This window comes from Arachis duranensis, chromosome 7 (genome assembly GCF_000817695.3).
Source record: "Arachis duranensis cultivar V14167 chromosome 7, aradu.V14167.gnm2.J7QH, whole genome shotgun sequence".
Classification (NCBI taxonomy): Eukaryota; Viridiplantae; Streptophyta; class Magnoliopsida; order Fabales; family Fabaceae; genus Arachis; species Arachis duranensis.
In genome coordinates, this window is record NC_029778.3 from 2,821,322 (window position 1) to 2,841,188 (window position 19,867).

General features: G+C 33.8%; 2 protein-coding genes across 7 annotated transcripts; one reads left to right on the forward strand and one right to left on the reverse strand.

Moving 5' to 3' along the window:
- Positions 1–1,430: 1,430 nt before the first annotated feature.
- LOC107496504 (uncharacterized) lies at positions 1,431–12,208 on the reverse strand. Of its 5 annotated transcripts, none has more exons than XM_052251884.1 (5): positions 11,774–12,208; positions 10,438–10,623; positions 10,198–10,257; positions 10,033–10,117; positions 1,431–3,682 (listed from the first exon to the last, which is right to left on the reverse strand). In XM_052251884.1, exon 5 carries the CDS (start codon positions 2,714–2,716, stop codon positions 1,865–1,867), a length of 852 nt encoding a protein of 283 aa, XP_052107844.1. In that variant the 5' UTR covers positions 2,717–3,682; positions 10,033–10,117; positions 10,198–10,257; positions 10,438–10,623; positions 11,774–12,208; the 3' UTR covers positions 1,431–1,864. The 5 variants fall into 5 exon arrangements, 2 of the variants coding, with proteins under 2 accessions (XP_052107844.1, XP_052107845.1); XR_002365306.2 differs by lacking the exon at positions 1,431–3,682 and adding an exon at positions 3,694–9,944; XR_002365305.2 differs by lacking the exon at positions 1,431–3,682 and adding an exon at positions 3,694–9,949.
- A 4,065-nt stretch (positions 12,209–16,273) lies between these two features.
- Positions 16,274–19,774, forward strand: LOC107496384 (AUGMIN subunit 4-like). Of its 2 annotated transcripts, XM_016117636.3 has the most exons (13): positions 16,274–16,393; positions 16,489–16,536; positions 16,672–16,791; positions 17,127–17,477; positions 17,564–17,669; positions 17,779–17,827; positions 18,029–18,122; positions 18,271–18,342; positions 18,416–18,474; positions 18,733–18,801; positions 18,888–18,939; positions 19,263–19,340; positions 19,547–19,774. In XM_016117636.3, exons 1-13 carry the CDS (start codon positions 16,274–16,276, stop codon positions 19,610–19,612), a joined length of 1,284 nt encoding a protein of 427 aa, XP_015973122.1. In that variant the 3' UTR covers positions 19,613–19,774. The 2 variants fall into 2 exon arrangements, with proteins under 2 accessions (XP_015973122.1, XP_052108302.1); XM_052252342.1 differs by lacking the exons at positions 18,888–18,939; positions 19,547–19,774 and having other exon boundaries at positions 16,291–16,393.
- The last annotated feature ends 93 nt before the right edge of the window (positions 19,775–19,867 follow it).

The following is a 19,867-nucleotide window of genomic DNA, read 5'->3' on the forward strand; positions in this document are numbered from 1 at the left end:
GAGCGCTCCATCCTTGGCTTCCTCTCCAAGATGGATTTCTGGCCCTTGATGCTTCATGATGATGATGACTTCATCTGCTTCAATCTCTGCCTTCAACCATCACTTCGCCACTCTAGCTACTTCCTGTGGTGGTTGATCAGAAACGAAGACAAGTCACGCCTCCAAGATCTTTCTGCTGGCCGAATCTTCTTCTTCTTTTTGGGTATGGAGGATCCGAGATTAACTCACCAAATCTAACCATATTTGGTGATTATCTCAGCCACTACATACTTTTCTTTTTCTTTTTCGTGCCATCAACTCGATGGTCTTCAACCTTGCTTTTCTTTCCTTTAGGTAGCACCAAATAGCTTCCATGGTTTCCTGTGTATTAACCGAAGAGAGAAGAAGAAAGAGATGAGAGAGGAAAGAGAAGTTTGAACTCAAACTAATGGACAATAAGGAAATGAAATTAAAAATCCCACTTTCCTAGCTTAGAGTGGCGTGTATCATTATAGTTGCCATCAAATCAATCTTCTCTCTCTTTCTTATGTTTCCAATGCATTAATTACATTTGAAATCCTTCAAAATAATGAAGTGGAATCCGTTGGAAGCATTTAGTTATTTCCTTTGCTTCATGGATTCGAATAGTGCATGGAAACATTCATCAATATTGGGCTTGGTAGCTATAGGTTTCAATTTGGCCCAACATCATTTTCTTTTTCGGATCATAGCATATATAGAACACATTGGGCTATTGAAATTTTGGCCTACTAAAAGCATTTGCTTTCCTGGTAATTTTGGATCAAGCATTAAACAAGAAAGCATTCACTTGGGCCTGCATCAATAACATTCATTTTGGCCCAAATAAAACCTGCATTACAAAATTAATTTAATTAATATTAAATCCAATATTAATTTTGCAATTAATTATATTAATAATGTTTAGTCATCACAAAAATTAGTTTAGAGTTTTCCAAACTCATCAATCTCCCCCTTATGACAAACATTATTAAAATTGAAATGGAAAGAAATTAAAAGATTAGAGTACAAGTACTCCCTTTGAAGATTGAATTTCTTCCCTTTCAAAGTGTCACATGGCTCCCCCTAAATATATGCTACTTTTACCAAGGGAAGCATAAACCTGTAACATTTTGATCAAGCTCCAAAAATAACAATGTTATTCAACATATTTATTTGAGAATGTTGAATGCTTGATTTATGCGCAGAGTTTGGTGATAATCAAAACTCATTTGTTATCATAAATGATTTTCTGCTCAAACTTTAAAAATTTACAAACTTCAACAAAAGTCCAAACATTTTCCTGTTCAACATATCAGAGCAAAATAACATGAAGGAAAATATTTGTAGAGCAAAATAAGGCAGTTTTGAATATTTTAAACAATTTACAGGAACTGCCAAAAATATATTATCAAAGCAATAAGTCTATCAATAATTAATCAACAGCCAGGCATAAAAATCAAGCATAATTATAAACCAGATGCCAAATCAGAATTAACAAGACATGATAGACTAAATGCAGTTGGAACAATGCAGATATTGTCATCAACTAATATGCATCTTTCGAACGAGGGAGATCATGAATTTTCAATTTTGAAAATTTCATCCCTGTTCTTATCCTTCTTCTCCCCTGTTTTTTTTGTTTCCTATTTCAATTTTGGAAGAAACTTATTTTCCTCCCCCTTTTGTCATCATGGGGGCACCTGCACAAAATATGAAGAATACCACAAACTAATAATAACAACAAAATAACAACAAAAGATAACAGAAGTACGTCCAAGTGTCACAGAGCAGGGAGTTTGAAGTTACGCTCATACAAAAAAAATTGAGCCTACTTGAGCCAATATCAAGTAAAATAAAAGAGACACTAATCATCAGACAGATTGTAATCAGAATCTGCAGCATTTTCTTCACTGCCAGCGCCCAGATCCTTTTCCAAATTTTTCAGCATCATATCCACTCGCTCTTTACATCTACTCCAGGCACGTTCATTGTCAGAGGCTAGCTTTCGAGCAGCTTTATGGAATTGAATCATGAGAGTGGACATGTTAGAGAATTCGGTGAGAATTTTCCTTGATGACTTAGTTGCTTTAGAAGATTCAAACTGGCTTTCTAGGTCGCTGTCCATTGGCATCGGTTTCTTGCTCTTTGTTCCTTTTACCGCACCACCACCTTTGATCATGGAAGTTTTGTTCTCCACAGACTCGTTGGTTAAATCTACCTTATAGTACTCAAAAATACACGTGAGAAACATTCCATAAGGTAAATTAGCCTTTTTTGTACTTCTTACACAGTCCCACATATGTCTGATCATAAGATAAGCAAATGAAATAGGAGTAGAAGTAACAAGGGCAAAAATTATTAAGGAATCAGATACAGTTACCCTATTGTGAGAACCACTCTGTGGAGTTAAAATGAGGGTAATGATGTGATGCAACAATGAATTGGTTGGTCCAAGAGCTTTATGAGTAGGGACCGTGCCATCTAACCCAGACATGTTTGCACAAATATGGAAGAGAATCTGCTTGTAAGTCATCCCAACATGATCATCCCATTTGTCATTCATGTATACCCTTGGTCCCTCGTCCGTGTACCCAAGGGCAGCACTGATGGTTTCCGAGTTCAGAACCATATGCACACGTTTCACATAAGAGTGAAGAGCACCATCAATCATTCTGAGGTTCGCATAAAATTGCCTAACCAGTTTTGGGTATACCATTTTGTGAATGTGTAGCAGAGGGGTCCACTTGAGGTTATCGAACAGGGGATGCAAATAATTCCTTTAGTTGACAGATAATCAAGGTTCACCAGATAGGAAAGACAGATATGCCTCTTTTCCAGAATTTCTTGATGAAATTCATAACATGCACATGTTAGAAATCTGGATGGATCAAAATGAGAATGGGGCTTGTGAAACTTGTTCTTGAACTCCAGTGACTCAAGATTAGCTGGTTCCCTGGTTTCATGCAACACGAAACCCTTGGGCTTCTGAGAACTTTTTCCTGATGTGTGTGGCGTTGCCTTCTTTGGTGATCGCGGCGGTGGAGATGGAACGGGTGAGGTCTGAGACGACTCTTCATCAACACTTGGCTCCTTGTTTTTGCCACGGCCAGAACTCTTGTGAGCAATCTTCTTTCTCATAGTGGGTGGTTGCTTGACCGATTGAGAGGGAGAGGAAGAAGATGTAGAGTGAATGTGAATATGAGTGTGTGTTTGTGGAGTGAACGGTTTTTGAGAGAGATTGATCCTTCCACTTTTTTTTGAAGCGGTTTTCTTTTTCATTATGGAGAGAGAGACAATGGGGGTGGAAGAAGAAAGGTTGGCCGAAGGTGAGAATTGGAGGGAGGTTAAGGGAGCATTAAATGTTGATTTGAGAGAGAAATGATGGGAGTGGTTAATGGTCATTATGTGCGGTTATTAACCAAGGCGGTTTCCCAAGAATTTGAAAGGAAGATTCCTTGAATCAAGGGATTAGTTGGAGAGAAAGAGATTTGATTTGACATTAACTACTTCCAATGAGATTTGAAATGACACTCAAAGGATTTTATCATCATAAAATGAGGAACCATTAAAAATTCAATGAGGTGTCAAACTTGATTATGTGGGGCCCATTAAAAGCTAAGTCTGCGCAGCCTCCCCCTTAATCATAGCTCTTCCATCACGCCTTATTTTTTCTCGTCCATTCCTACGAGATAAAACCGGACAGAATCAGAAATTCACAAGTTTTCAACATGTTTCAAATCAAACATTCCCAAACTTGTTCTTAACAAACAGAATCTATCTTCACAGAGAGATTTTGTAAAAATATCAGCAAGTTGTTCTTCAGATTTTACAAATTGAATATCAATAGTACCATTTTGCACATGTTCTCTAATAAAATGATATTTAATTTCAATGTGCTTTGTTCTTGAGTGCAGAACAGGGTTCTTAGAAATATTTATTGCACTCATGTTACCACAAAATAAGGTTATACTATTGATTTTTAATTTGTAATCTTCCAATTGAGTTTTTAACCAAATTAATTGTGAACAACAAACAGATGCGGATATATATTCAGCTTCAGCCGTGGATAGAGCCACTGTGGCTTGTTTCTTGCTTGACCACATGTTGAGTGAGCTTCCAAGGAAACAACACATGCCCGAGGTGCTTCTTCTATCCACTCGATCTCCCGCATAATCTCCCGAGGTGCTTCTTCTTCCATCATTGTTGTGATGGAGACTGGATGTAGGCTGCACTGCACTTAGCAGCTGAACCAGGATATATCTGGGTGTAATCTTCTCTCTTTCTTCCTACTTCAATTCTGTTTTTACTGTTCAGATGAAGAATCAAAAATGTCTCGTGTCAAGTGACGAGACAAAATGAAAATGTCTCGTGGCTAGGGACGAGATAAAACAGAGAAGTCTCTTCTAAGTACAGCAAGTTTTAGCAAGCAAAAAAAAGGGGGTTAAGATTCAACCCCCCCTTCTCTTAGCCACTGAAACCATCAGCTTCAAAGACTTCATTTAAGCAATAAGTCCTCAGTGGTCCCCACATTTGAAGCAAAACCTCTTACTACTTCGCTCTTGCAGCAACTGATGGCGCCCTTCCCCCATTCTGCTCGATAGATAGATGGCTGTTATCACTATTGAGAGTGCTACCTACTTTGTTAGACCATGTTCTAATAGCATCAAGCCTGCTTCAAAATAGTTTGACACCCTTTGAGGCCTAATCCACTCCTCTTTTCCATTCTCTAGTGTCTTCTTATAAGTGAATAACCCTCTTTGATTTCAAATAATGAGCCCAACTAAGCTTTTATCTCCGCTTGTAATTCTGGCCTAAGTTCATTAGTGAATATAGTCTTTAGTATTTCTCTTTGCATGGGTCGTTAAATTTTTTCAAATTGGTCTATGAAATCCATCATCGACCCACTTTATTGGAGCTTCCACGAGCAAACCAATTCAAGGACTTCTCCATTGCAGGCAGTACCAAGTGATACGCTCGTCACTCTCAACTCTATTCAACACAAAGTAACGCGTTCAATATTCACTAATCGCCCAAACACCTCTTTGTAGCATACTAGCAGTGAGGGAATCACACCTCTCCTTGAGTTTACCCTTTTGGTTGCCCTCTGTCCCTTTAAGAGTCGCATAATCTCTTCAAACTCCATCTTTAACGTATTCATCCTTTCCTACATGGCAGAATTAAAAGGAAGGCTTCCAAAGCTTCAAGGACAAGAGCTCTAGTCCAAACATAGAAATTAAACGGAGTAGTATAATAATATTATTCACCCTGACAAATGTGGATCTCAACGAGAAACCAACGAAAATAGGACCTTATAGCAACCCCGCTCTCCTAAGCCAATTCCCAAATTCAGTCTGTCTTTCCTTTCTTCCCCTTTATACGCGCGCCATGTGCACACCCATGTCTTAGCATGGCATTCCCCTTCTCTCAATGTTTGCCAAGTTAACAATACTTGGGGAGCCACTCCATTTTTCCACCTTGATCCTACTTAATTCCGAAACAGTCGCTGAACCTTTTGTGCCTATATACCTGCCATGCTTTCATGCCGTTGCGGATTTTGAGCTTTCCGCCGTAGCAAAGCTGTTTTGTCTCGGTAATCACGGCGGTCTGCAATGGCGGATTTAGGTTGCAATTATTTTGAATTTGAGATGTAATTTATTACTTTAAAAAACCATAAAATCGAATCGAAATTCCACTTTATTCTGAAGTCGGTGTCACTAAATTGAAATTTTTTTCAGCTATGAAGATCTCTCATCATGTTAACTAATTAAAAACAATAAACAATAAAAAATATCTCGAATAGACTCTCAATTGATTCAAACATAAATCTTCAACCTCCTTTATGTATAGAGTGTCTTCTTTAAATGAGAAATTTAAAACCTTACTAATAATATTTAGTAAGGTCTCTTTTTTATTTTTGTCTTGCTCTTTCATCTCAGTTAGAACCCCATGTCTCTGTCCATTACATATTTGAACCTTAATACCATCCTTCAAACTTAAATTCCCATAGTATTTACCCTTTAAATGTAACATTTTTAAACCTTCACAGACAAGTCTAAAAATTGATATAAAATCTTTTCTTATGTTCTCCCACCAATTTCCACCCGTCCAGCCTTCAAACTTTTTTTTGTCTCTGGCCAAGAATTTAAATTCGAATAATAATATTCTGAAATTATTCTTTTCCGTGATAAATGCAAAAAATGCATTCTCAAGAATAAATTTCCATAAAAAATACTCCACTTGACTTATTTTGTCTATCGACGCTCTAGTTCATCAGTCTTATGGTCTTCAGAAAACTGATTAACCATCACACTATAAGGAAGAGGGAAAAGCAAATCTGAAAATCCACTATAACCGACCCGTGCATGTAATTGTAACAAACCTGGCCTTTTTTTCAGATATTTCAGACATGACACCTTTTTTCCCTAAGTTAAAAAACATCATTAAAAGAAAATTACAAACTCTAAGACTCAAGCAATTTTCTAATTTGTAATTTTCTAATCTTCTAATTACAAACAAAACTCAATTTTGCTTGCTTACTAAGTATTTAAATTACAAATTAGAAAATTGCTTGAGTTTTAATATTTGTAATTTTCTTCTGATGTTTTTTAATTTAAGAAAAAAAGACGTCATGTCTGAAATATCTGAAAAAAACCAGTTTTGTTACAATTACATGCACATGTCTGGTAATGGTGGATTTTCAGATTTGCCTTCCCCTTTTCCATATAGGGTGATGGTTAATCAGTTCTCTGAAGACCATAAGGCTGATGAACTACATCGTCGATACACAAGATAAGTCAAGTGAAGTATTTTCAATGAAAATTTATTTTTGAGAATGCATTTTTTGCATTTATCACAAAAAAAGATAATTTCAGAATATTATGATTCGGATTTGGATTCTTGGACAGAGACCAAAAAAAGTTTGAAGGCTGAATGGACGAATAGAGATTGGTGGGAAAACATAAGAATATTTTATATCAATCTTTAGACCTATCTGTGAAGGTCTAAAAATGTTACATTTAAAAGGTGAATACCACGAAAATTTAAGTTTGAAGGATGATATCAAAGTTCAAATATGTAATGGACAGAAACGTGGAATTATAACTGACATGAAAGAACAAGAAAAAATAAAAAAGAACAGCTACGTCTGATGTCACCACCTTACTAAATATTATTAATAAGGTTTTAAATTTATCATTTAAAGAAGACACTCTATACATAACAGAGGTTAAAGATTTATGTTTGAATCAATTGAGAGTCCATTCGAGGCATTTTTTATTGTTTATTTTTTTAATTAGTTAACATAATTAAAAACCTTCTTAACAAAAAAATTTCAATTTATTAACACCAACCTCAGAATAAGATAGTTTCTAAATTACCAAATTATATCTCAAATTCAAAAAAATTGCAACCTAAACCAGCCATTTCCACCGTGGACAGTTGCAAATTGCCGTGATTTTCCGAGACAAAACAATTTGCTACGGCGGAAAGCTCAAAATCCACAACGGCATATCACAATAGCACCGTCGAGCACGACAGGTGTATATGCGCAAAAGGTGCATGGACAGTTTTGGAATTAAGCTGAACCAGAAAGTGGAAAATTGAGTGGGTTTCCAAGTATTTGCCTTGGGCATAAATTGAGAGAAAGGGACTACCATACTAACACGTGTAATTGCTATCATGGGAAAGACGGGTACATGGGAAAAAAAGAAAAGGCAGGCTGAATTTGAAAATTGGCTCAGGAGAGTGGGGTTGCTATAGGTCCCTATTTCCATTGGCTTCTTGTTGAGATCCAGACTCATCAGGGTGAATAATACTATTATACTATTCCATCTAATTTCTATGTTTGATTTCTTACAATTTGGACCAGAGCTCTTATTCTTGAAGCTTTGCGAAGGTTTGTGAGCCTTCCTTCTAATTCTGCCATGTAAGAAAGGATAAATACGTTAAAGATAGAGTTCGTTGAGATTATGCGACTCTTGAAGGGTGAGAAGGCAACCAAAAGGGTAAACTCAATGGGCCAATGTAATTGGGTCCAAGGCGTTCAAAGGAGGGGGCGTTCAAAGGAGGGGAGTGACTCCCCACATTGCTAGTTTGCTACAAAGAGCTCCACGACTCTCAGTCCCATCTCCTAGAGGAGTATTAATCCCCCCATTCCCGCAGAGGTGCATTTCAGAAGGTTATTTTCGAGAAAGCCAAATGTCGCACTCGTCACTGGACAACCCTCACCGTCGACGACACGACCAAGATCGAAAGATGAATTGCCATTTTCATGGGTGAAGACGTGTTTGTGCGATTAGTGAATATTGAACGCGTCACTTTATGTTGAACAAAGTTGAGGGTGACAAACGTATCACTTGGTACTGCTTGCAATGGAGAAGGCCTTGAATTGGTTCACTTTTGAAGCTCCAACAAGGTGAGTCGATAATGAATTTTATAGACCAGTTTAAAAAAATTTAACGATGCAAAGAGAAATACTAAAAACTATATTCACTAATGCACATAGGCCAAAAAGTGGAGATAGAAGCTTACTTGGACTCATTATTTGAAATCAAAGATAGGGTTATTCTCTTATAAGAAGACACAAAGAATAGAGAAGAGGAGTGAATCGGGATTAGGCCTCAAAGGGTGTCAAACCTATTTCGAAGCAAGCTTGATGCTACTAGAACATGGCCCAACAAGGTAGGTTGCACTCTCAACAGGACTCAACAGAGACAACTATTGATGGAGAATGGAGAATAGAAGTGAAGGGCGCCATCTCTCCCAAACAGAGTTGCAAGAGCGAAGTAGAAAGGCAACTTTGCTTCAAATGTGGGGAGGTTTCAACTATTGATCAAGGACCATGTTTATAAGATGAAACACTGTATACTCATGTTGGTTGAGGATTTGGACGAAGATCCAGACTTGGAAGATAAACAAACCACATGGAGGACCACCGAAGACTTATTGCTGTAAATGAAGTCTTTGAAGCTTATCTTTCAAGAGAATGAAAGGGATCACAACATAAAAAAAATCCCTTGCTGGTAGGGGATCCTAAAGGAGTGGAAGTAGTTATCCTTATCGAAACAAAAAAGCGAACATAAGCAAGCGGAGGCAAATGGTGTGGCAAACTAGACACAAGCAGAGGCAGATGGTAAACAAGAGGGGAAGAAAGGCGATGACGAACAAGAGACAAGCAGTGTCAGATGCAACGAGAGGAACCACCAGCAGCGAGGACAAGGGTGGAGGGCTGGAGGCTTCGTGTTTGAGGAGTGTGTGAGCAACTTGCAGTGTTGATACTAAAGAAAAAACGCAAACTACTGACAGAAATCTCGACGGAAAATATTACCATCAGTTTTTTGGATACAACGCAAACAAAATAATTTATTTGATGATTTATCTAAATATTACCGTCATTTTTTTCCCTCTGAATTTGAGGGTAATGTGTAACAGAATTTAATTTTTTTAAATAGAAAATAATTCTTACTATCTAATAATCCCATGCTAAATATGATGAGAAATAATTGAAATTTTATTTTTATAAAATTGATATCTATTTAAATATATTATATGTACATAATCTTGTGATCAAAATTTATTTTTAAATCAACAAGCCAGAACTGGTAGATCATCAAAAGGGAAGAGGAGCAACGGAAGCAATAGTAAGGAGCTGCATGAATGATGAATTGGAAACAATGTCCCAAAATGCTAACAATCTAAACTTCAATAATATGACAATTTTTTTTTCAACATTTCAACAAAACATCCAATTGAAGTAAAGCAATCAAGACATTAATGACATCATAACTTTAAAAAAATTCTACAAAATATCCCCATAAAGTAAAGGCATCCCACCAAATAATATAATCATTTTTCACAGAATAAACAATTTCGAAAGCATGAGCTAATAATCAATTTCCAACAAACAAAGGATCGAGAAGGTGCCATTAGACATCCTTCTCCAGCTTCTGTCCTACAAATATATCTTAATGAAAATAAGTCCAACATAAAGCTAATGTTTCTTAAACTTAAACAATTAAGTGATAGAAAACTAACCTCAACTCCAAGCAACAACAAAGCTAAACACTTCAAGTCCTTCACGAACCGAAATCCAATAGAACAAACAAAAATCACCAACATCCTAAAATTTATATCCAATTAAGCATTGATAAATTATATAATACTGTAACAACTCCCAAAAAATCCTGTAAATTAAATTACCTTTGAAATAACTTCAACCGTGTGTCAAAACTGCACAACTTAATCGAAGTAATTTAATACCTGAAAGGAGTGAAATAAAATAAGTAGCCAACTAAGTAAAATAAAAAAAGCAATAAATTAATTTGAACAAGTGACATAATTTTTCTTTTAACTAAATATTAAAAAACATGAAATATAACAGGAAATAAAAAATTGTGAAAAAAATAACAAAATAAAATAAAAATTAAACCCCAATTTTACCTTGACAATATGGTGGACAGAGGGTTGCTGGTGGAGCGAAAAGGGAAGAAACGACAAAGAGGGAAAGGGTGGCCGCAAAAGGGGAGGGGATGGGTTATTGGCAAAAGGAGAAGGGAGGCGAGGCATAACAAGAAAGAGGGAAGAGTGGGAGTGGAGGGGAGGGGTGGGAGTGGTGGTGGATGGCAGCTGCAGATTAAAGAATATATAAAATAAGTATTCTATAATTAAGTTAGTATGTTTTGAATAAAGATGAACATATAGAAATTTTTGTACTTTCCATACATAACATATGTCTCCAAAAGGGTTTTAATAATGAGTTTATATTTTCAACATATAATATAGTAACTTTGGTCTTTCTAACCCCAGTTTAATATATGCATATTGGATCAACAATCTTCAAACTACAACACTTAACTCTGAAAGCAAAAACTAACACCGCAAACAATTTAATCAAAATAATAAAAGCTAAATTATTTTCCTTTTATAAGAAACTCGCAATGGATGCAACTGCTTCTATCACTTAAATTGTGTATTATGAATGATAAAAGACTAAACATGAGCGCAGTAGTGTTTTGATTTCTTATCAATTAGAATCTATTAGTAATGGAATAATGGAGGAACAGCCAACAAATAAAACGGTGCAAACTGCAACCATCAAGCTAGGAAATAGATAAAACAAAATAAAATCCAAAGAATTGGAAACACAAAGAATTAAATCAAACCACCAATACTCGCAAACAAAAATTAAATATAAAATATAATAAAATTATTAAAAATTTAATATATAAATTTCAAATATTCAAATTTAATCATTTTTAAATGAATAAAATCAAAATTTTGTGATTTTACATAATACCTTATTCATATTTTATCTTTAAAAATTCACAAAGTAAAAATTTTTTAAATAACTTTTAAATTCTAACTAAATAATCACCACACGCGCAATCAGCAATCCTCATCAATCAGCAACAGAAATACAGAATAAGAACATTTTCAAAAATAATTTCTTATCATTCAAAACGAGAAAAATCAGAGAATCCAAAAACAAAAAAAAATTAAACAATTAATCCAGACTCAGCAATCATACCACCACGGCACCACCAACTCCAACTCAGAACACAACAAACAGCAGAACTCACCCCAACTTAGAACACAACAAACAGAAAAAGAAACAGCAACTCAAGAATAAGATTTCAGATTTCAGTATCTCAGACAAATTAACAAAATAAACAACCATAAATTGAAGCAAACATAGATTTGAATCATTAAAAAACAGAAACTCAAAATCATAAAAATTAACAAAAGAAAAAAAAACTGCACACGCAGAGCTACCGACCGACGAAGGAGGAACCAAACTGACGTCGATGGAGGAATGGAACAGGCGGCGAGGAAGGAACGAAACTCGACTACCGGCAAGGGAGGAACGACGAGACAGAGACGAGGATCGAGCAAACTGACCAGCGATGGAGGAATCCAACCGACCGCGCTTCGATCTGCAAGTACACGACGATGAATACGACGACGATGTAGAGAAGACGACCACAAGCTTCGATCTGCAAGTCCAGAGGCGACGACGTGGAGGAGAAGAGGATCGACGGCCAAAAGCTTCGAGCTGACCCTCTCTCTGTCACTGCCGGCGGCAAGGCACCATCTGGCTGACGAGAAGAGTTCGGCGACGGTGGAAGCGGTGACGGCTGCTGCTGCTGGCTGAGAGAGAGGGGCTGCTGGCTGAGAAGAAGGGGCAGTGGATTAGGGTTTCTGTCTGAGAGAGGGGGACAGCGAAAGTATTTATATGCTCAATTTTCTCCTTTTTTTTTTTTAAATTAAAACTCTGAACATCGGTTTATGGGTTTATTGCCGGTTCAACCGAGTTTTTGTTGATTTTTTTGTCAGACAATTTTTCACACCAATCGAATCGATTAAAAGACTGTTTTTCGGTTAATTTAATCGAATCGATCAGTTCGATTCGATTTTTAGAACCATTTTAGAGTATTTTGTATATTTTAAAATTTAGCGAATGATTTGAGTAATTTTTCAATAAATTATTGTTATTCATGAGAGATATCTTGTACTAATAAGTTATAAGTTAGAGAACTTAAAATCTCCACCGGAAACTAGAGAGACTCAAAGACAATAGAGAGTATGTATAAATGCTTTAGGCCGGGCGTGTACACTCCTAATTAGGGGTGGTAATATATAAAGTAAGGTAGGATTTGAATCTAACCCTAACTTTATCGGTGGGTTGAGATTTTTATACAAATTTAACTCTATCTTATCTACGAGTTGATAATATCCTAACCTTAACCTTATTCGTTCTTAATTTGTGAAAAAGGTCATGACGTTGCAATATTATTATATAACTTTATTATAATTTAAAATAGAATTGATTTTTATTTAAAAAAAATGTATTAAATTTTTAATTAATGATCTTCTTTTACTGATTAAAAATCTTTTGCATTTAACGAGAGATTTTTTGTTTAACATCCACTTGAAATATATTTTTATATAAGTATATAACATATACATATATAGGGTGCAGGTTGATTGGATAGTACAAAAATTCTATCCGTTGCAGATCAAATTGACAACTCTACCCACTCGAATTGGATATGTGAGAGTAGTAATATAGGTATAATTGATATCTTGTTTTTCACTAATCCATAACAGAATCTAACTCAAATAAGTTATTTTTTAAATGTTTAAATATCTCGATTATAATGTGAGTGTTGAGAAGAAATTGTAGTTATTTTTTTCTTTGTTAATCTCTTAAACAAATTATTCGGACAAACTATATTTATTTGTTAATATTTTTTAGTAGATTGTATTCTATAATGTAATTTTGACAAACTATATTTATTCGTTGATATTTTTTAATGGATTGTATTTTATAGCGTAATTTTAAAGTTTTTCTTGAGTATATTTAAAAATAATTAAATCATGTTTATTTTGCGAGAAGATACAAGATTGTTGGACATGCTTTAGTGTTTATTAATCAAATCATCAAATGGAAGCTATTTTGGTATTTCAAAGCAGTAGAGTGAGAAGATACAAAATTATTGGACATGTTTTAGTGTCTATTGATCAAATCATCAAATGGAAGCTATTTTAGTATTTCAAGGCAGTAGAGTTTTATGTTTGGGGTTATTCGTTTTAAATCGATTTGCATGTAATGTAATGTGTGGTCAACTTGTTTTAAAAAGGTGGAGACAAACTTTTTTATCAATTTTTTTTTTCTATCTATAAATATTTTTTATTATTTTATTATTATCTCTTCTTATTTATTTTAATTTTAACTTTTTTTCTATCTCTTTTTTTTTGTGTTTTTTTTTTCAAATACTCTCTTTTTTTAGTAGAATTTTTTACGTGACTGGATAATTAATTTATTTATTTTTATCGTTCATTCTCTTCTCTATGGCATACTTAAGAGTAGCAAAGCGGGCCGCCCCGCCCCAACCCGCCTAGACCCGCTTCATAAATCAAATTATAATATAATTTTTTCACTATATTTTTTTTTAATTTTTAACTTCAATAAAATTGTTCAAAATAATATTTGTCAATAGAATCATCTTTATTTTAAAAAATAAGTCACATAATTTGAGCAAATATACGAAATTGTAAAATAAAATAAATAAAGTTAATAACTAAAAGAAGAATAAAAATAAAAACAAAAAAAAGTGTTTGAAAATTTTATAATTATTAATTTTATAATAGTAATCACTCTTTTATTTAATAGAAAAAAGAAAAATAAAAATATTCGACCCGGGGATCGGTCCGCCTCGTCCCGACAAAACCCGCCAATTTGGCGGGCCCCAAATCCTAGCCCGACCCGCTTTGGCGGGTTTAGCGAGTCGACCCGACGGGTTCAACCTGTTTTGCCACCCTTAGGCATGCTGTATTAATGGAGACTTAATTCACTTTTCTACTCTATGTTACTTTATTTATTCTTAATTTTGCTATTTTAATACCATTTTTATCTTATTTGTTTATAGGCCAATTCTTTTTTGTAATTTTCTGTACTTCTATATATTATTATTTTTATTAAATTAATTTGTACTTGATGTAAAAAATTTGGAATCACATGGCTATTTTAGTCATTTCGCATAATATCTTAGTTTTGTCCATATCTATTCAAACATAATAGAGGATATTACATTAATGTCTTGTCTATCGTATCCAAACATAATACACAAAAAATAATTTTTAATATTTCTGTTTTATTATTTCTATCTTAATGTCATGTCATGTCATGTCCTGTTTTGTCTCCAAACACAAACACAGCCTTTATGTTTATCAAGCCACATTTTTAGAAATACGATATGAGAAATAATAGAGTTGAGAAAATTTTGGGATTACAATAAGGAAAAGTATAGGGAGCCAATGGTCTAAGCGTACAATGTGTACAATGGAGGTTTAGGAAGTATTAGAGATATGACCATTAGTGTTACATTGTCTTGTCAGGTTACGCTTTTGGGATGAGTGGGTTCATGACATGATATTAGAGTTCTAGATTCGAAAGGTCAAAGGTTCGATCCTTGGTGAACTCCAAAATTGATGTTTATTATTCATGGTATTCGGATGGTTATTTTGAATAGTGTGGGTGATGTTTATTTTATTTATGGACCAAAGGTTTAGTCCATTGTACACATTATACACTTAGACCATTGGCTCCTTAACACTACCCTTACAATAATTAGTTGTAATAGTAGTAAAAAAATATATTATTTACCGTCATTAATTTTGGTGGTTTATTTGGTGCATATCTATTATGTAGATAGAATCTTATAAAAGTTGGTAATGTCTCATTCATTATGAAATTATATTGGATACTGTTTTTTGTTTGGTGGGAAAGAAAATTATACACTATTTCTTTCTATTTAATTTTTATCAAACTCAAAATAGACTTTATAGAGATATTAATTCATGCAGTATTACATTATGTTAACTAATTTAACTATAAAATTTACATATACAAATATCTAATTAAATTGCACAGTTATTTATAGCAATTAAACCTTTTTCCTAGATGAATTCACCGATTATAATGTTTTTGTCTTAATATATGGTAATATTTGGTGCAAAACAAAAAAAGTTTCTTAAAAAACAAAAGGTATATATTGATATTACAAAAATAGTCCAAAAAAAAGAATGGGTAAACTACTAAAAAAACACTTGAATAAATTAACGTTGATGACAAAAATAGTCTCAAATAATTTTAAAATACGACAAAAATATCCAACATTAAATATATATTTCTTAAAAAATAATTTAGACATTGAATTTTGATGCAAATTTTTACAAACATGATTAGAAAAATGAGATATTATTATTCTTAAAATTTGGTGATTTTTTGCTAAGATAATAATATTTCATTTTTTTAATCATGCTCGTAAAAAATCACATCAAAATTTAACTTCTAAAGTATTTTTTAAAAAATGTATATTTAATGTTAAATATTTTTGTCATTTTTTAAAATTATTTGAAGACATTTTTGTTGATAGCAAAATTCAGGTGTATTTTTATCAGTGTCAAAATTATTCGAGTTAATTTTTGGTAGTTTACCCAAAAAAAACAAAGACATTTTAGGGCAAAAAAAATTTGTGAAGCTGACAAATGTATTTGATGCGTATTTTACATAATCATACAATTATATCCGTTTTTTTATTACCATTCAAATATAAAATATATTTATTTTTGTTAATGTGGCCGTATATAATTGGTTGCACGCTTAAATTCTTTATTTTATCTGAATTTTTTATTGGAAGTTGGCGATGGAAGCTTGATTGAGATTTGAGAGAGTGACGTCTAACTCTTGAAATAAAAAGAAGAAGAAGAAGAAATGGTGAAGGGACAAAACGTACCAAGCGAATTGAGACATGTTATTGATCAGCTGGAGCGTTACTGCATGGCACCCGATGGATCTCTCATGTCCATCAATGTTTACAACGATCTCCACCTTGTAATCATAATCATCATCATAATAATAACAATTCTCCTTCAAATTATGTGTTCATTGAATTCAATTTTGATTCTCATTAATTGAATTCTACGCAGGCAAGAGAGGAAATGTGCAGGGAGAGAATACGCTACCTGGAAGCCATGGTACAAAGTTACAATCACCTTGTTCATGGACATGAAACTATTGATTTGATTAATTGCATGGCATGCTTAGTTTAAGAACAATTTTATTGTGTGATTGTTTTGATGTATCCATGTGGTGAATTGCATTGATTGAAGGCAATATACTCCGAGATGGTTGCAATGGTGGAAGAGTATCATGAATCATCGAGCTCCGGCGGAATAACCGATTCTTCTGGTGGTCTTCATTCGCCACTTGGAACGATGAACTCTTCTCAGGTTTTGTACAAAAATGCTATGTACTCACCAAAAATCAGTTACCAAATTAGCCATTATGTATTTTTGAATAAATACATGTGTTGTTTAAATAATTTTCAATGTGTATTTTATATTCCAATATGTATTAAGTGGCTGATTTGGTAGCTGATTTTTAGTATACACGTAGCATGATAGGGTTTCGTATTTGTTATCCTGCTAACTTCTTTTCCTTTTTGTTGGTTATAATCTTTGGTACATTACTATGTAAGGATTTGCATTATGTGTTTACATATGGTTGTTGGTTATGGCTTAGGTTGATTGACATAAACAAAAATTACATTTTCTCATTCTGTTAGGTGCATAAGACTTTAGAGCATCGGATGGCTGTGGCCGAGGCGGCTCAAAGATTGAGACTTCCACTTATTGCTGAAGATGGGAAACTTCATGAGCATGAAGATATTGAGAAGTTGAGTGTGGTGTCTAGAAGCTTCATTGATAGTAACAGTTCCAGTCCCAGTGCCACCATCTATTCAAGCAATGCTGCAAATTATGCTACTCCAAGAAGCTCCATCAGTGGGGTTAATTCTGCATTCTCTGGCGTAGTAGATTCGGCGGAACCAGGAATTTTTGGTGTCCCTGATCGCTTTTTGGGAATTACACCTGCTTATTTGTGGCAAAGTCAAATTCAAAAAACACCATCATCTGGGGTATACTTTTAGCATAATTTTAAATTTGAATTGAAATGTGTACTTTCATCATTGAAACCTAAAGAAAGAAAAACAAAAATCTTTAGGATATGAGAGAATACTGCAAGTCTCTTTCCCGTGAGATAGACGATCGCCTGAAATTGAAATGTGATATGCTATTAAGTGCCTTTGTATTGGATGTCGACGAAAATAGTAAGTGTAATCTGCATATTATTATTCTAATTAACTGTGTGATGCTGATTCTTTACCTTGGTTTATCATTTGTAATATTTGCTAACTGATTCCTTGGTTCTTGATCTAGATTCTTTTTCATCTCCAAGTCTAAGAACGAGTTCTTTGCTTGCAGAAAGGTATGAGCTAATTCCAGTAACGTAATCTTTAATTGTTTGAAAGTTCTTATTCACTTGTAACATGGAAAATTGTCATGTCATAGAGCAAATATTCATGTTTTTGTAATATGAAGTAGAGTTAAAGAGCATAGATAATTCCAGTTCTAATAGTTTTGACTTTTGAATACATAGCTATTAACTGCAGTGTCTCAATCTAAACAGGGTGAAGTCAATGATTGAGCAGATTGAAAGAGAAGAAACAGCATTGCGAGAGAACCTTTATTCTGCATATAGAAAGTTTGCTGAATACTATAATGTACATGCATAGACACTGAGTATAATCACCTCCCTACGAAATTGCACACTTTTTTTTTTCTGTGTATGCAAGTTGAGGCATTGCAATTATTCTTTTCCATCTCTTGCATCATCTTCACAATTTTACGTACTAAAACCTGTTTTAATAGGTCCTGGAGCAGATACTTGGGGTGATTATTGAACTATTTAATAATTTTAAGTTGGGACATCAACATGATTATGTGAGTATTTAACAAATTCCATTATAATTGCTAAGGCTGCATATTCTCGACTTACCCCCGATGTATTTGTTAGGATGAAGTGAAGAAGTCATGGCTCTGTCAAAGATGTGAGGCAATGGATGCAAAATTGAAGTTGGTTTTTTATCTGTTACCTTTGCTATGATTAATGTTTCTTAATAATTAAAATTCAAATCATATCTGTATTTTATTTATTTTAAATATGATTCTCTCTATATGGCTGAAATTATAACAAATTTATGAATTCCAAACATCGGTTGGTTTACGTCATATGCATCGTATATCTACTTCAAATTATCTTTTTAGCAGCATCTTTAAGTTTTTTCGAGGTGACATTATCTGATAAAATTCATGTTTTCCATTGCATGTCAGGGTCCTAGAGCATTTTTTCCTTTATAAGACTTACAATGAAGAAACCGTACCTGCCCTATATAAGATAAGGTACAACCATTGAATCCTAAGTTTGTAAGTAGATCTGTTTTAGTTTTAATTTAGCTTTGTTTTTTCCTTACCCGTTTTGTTCTTAGGGAATATATTGTTGAGGCTACTAAAGAAGCTTCTGATACTTATAATAAAGCGGTATGTTTTTATGTTTACTCATGCATGTCTTGGTATTTCAGTGATTAGTTATTATGATAGTAACACAAGAAAAGATTGAGCAATAATCATCTTCATCTTCTACTTCTAGTATTATATTTTGAAAAAGCTAAGGCAATGACAAGGTTGACAACTGACATTGTATCTGTTACATGAGACATGATCCAATTTCGTCTCTAGCTTCGAAGCAATTTCAGAATGTGGTTCTTGTTCCAGTTACATCAAGTGCAAATGTGTAATACTTATATGGTTATATTTATGGTTGTGATAATGTTTTAGTTTTTATATTTTAACCTTTTTAACAGTTTACTCGCCTGATGGAATACCAAGGTCTTGATGATGAATTTGAGGACATGGCAAGGGAGTATGAGGATATTTTAGAGGTGATTATATTTCTTTCCTTAGTTTTTAGGCCTTTTAGGCCGTTTGTAAATGCAATGTTAGTTTTCTCTTTATTTATTTATTTATTTATTTTTTGAAGTTGGCTTTGAAACTCTGGTATGGGATAAACCACCTAGCATATGAACTTTCTCAAGTATTTGGCTTTGTTGAATTATTATTTATTCCTTATATTGATGATGTTTTGCAGAAATTGGAAAATATGCAATGGACAATTCAACAAGTTGAGATGGATCTGAAATCATTTGCTAGATAACCAAAGCATAGAGTATAAGAGTTTAGTAACGAAGCTTGTGAAAAAATTAAGTGTTCCAGCCTCATGATTTTGCTAAATGAGGGGAAGCAAAATATATGTTGTAGTTAAGATTTTTTTGAGCTTTAGTAAACTTTTTATAGTTTATATTGCAACCTTGGCAAATGATCCGTTATTTTCTTTTCTATTATATGAGGATGAATTTCATATCATAAGTAATAGAAAATGAAGTCCTTTTTAATAAATTATAGTGTGACT

Bases quoted from the DNA above. Each gene is read 5' to 3' on its own strand.
- LOC107496504 (XM_052251885.1), bottom strand. From the start codon at position 2,716: ATGGTATACCCAAAACTGGTTAGGCAATTTTATGCGAACCTCAGAATG.
- LOC107496384 (XM_016117636.3), top strand. From the start codon at position 16,274: ATGGTGAAGGGACAAAACGTACCAAGCGAATTGAGACATGTTATTGAT. The intron at 16,792-17,126 runs GTTTTGTACAAA...TCATTCTGTTAG, and splicing joins GAACGATGAACTCTTCTCAG to GTGCATAAGACTTTAGAGCA. The intron at 17,828-18,028 runs GTATGAGCTAAT...CAATCTAAACAG, and splicing joins AGTTCTTTGCTTGCAGAAAG to GGTGAAGTCAATGATTGAGC.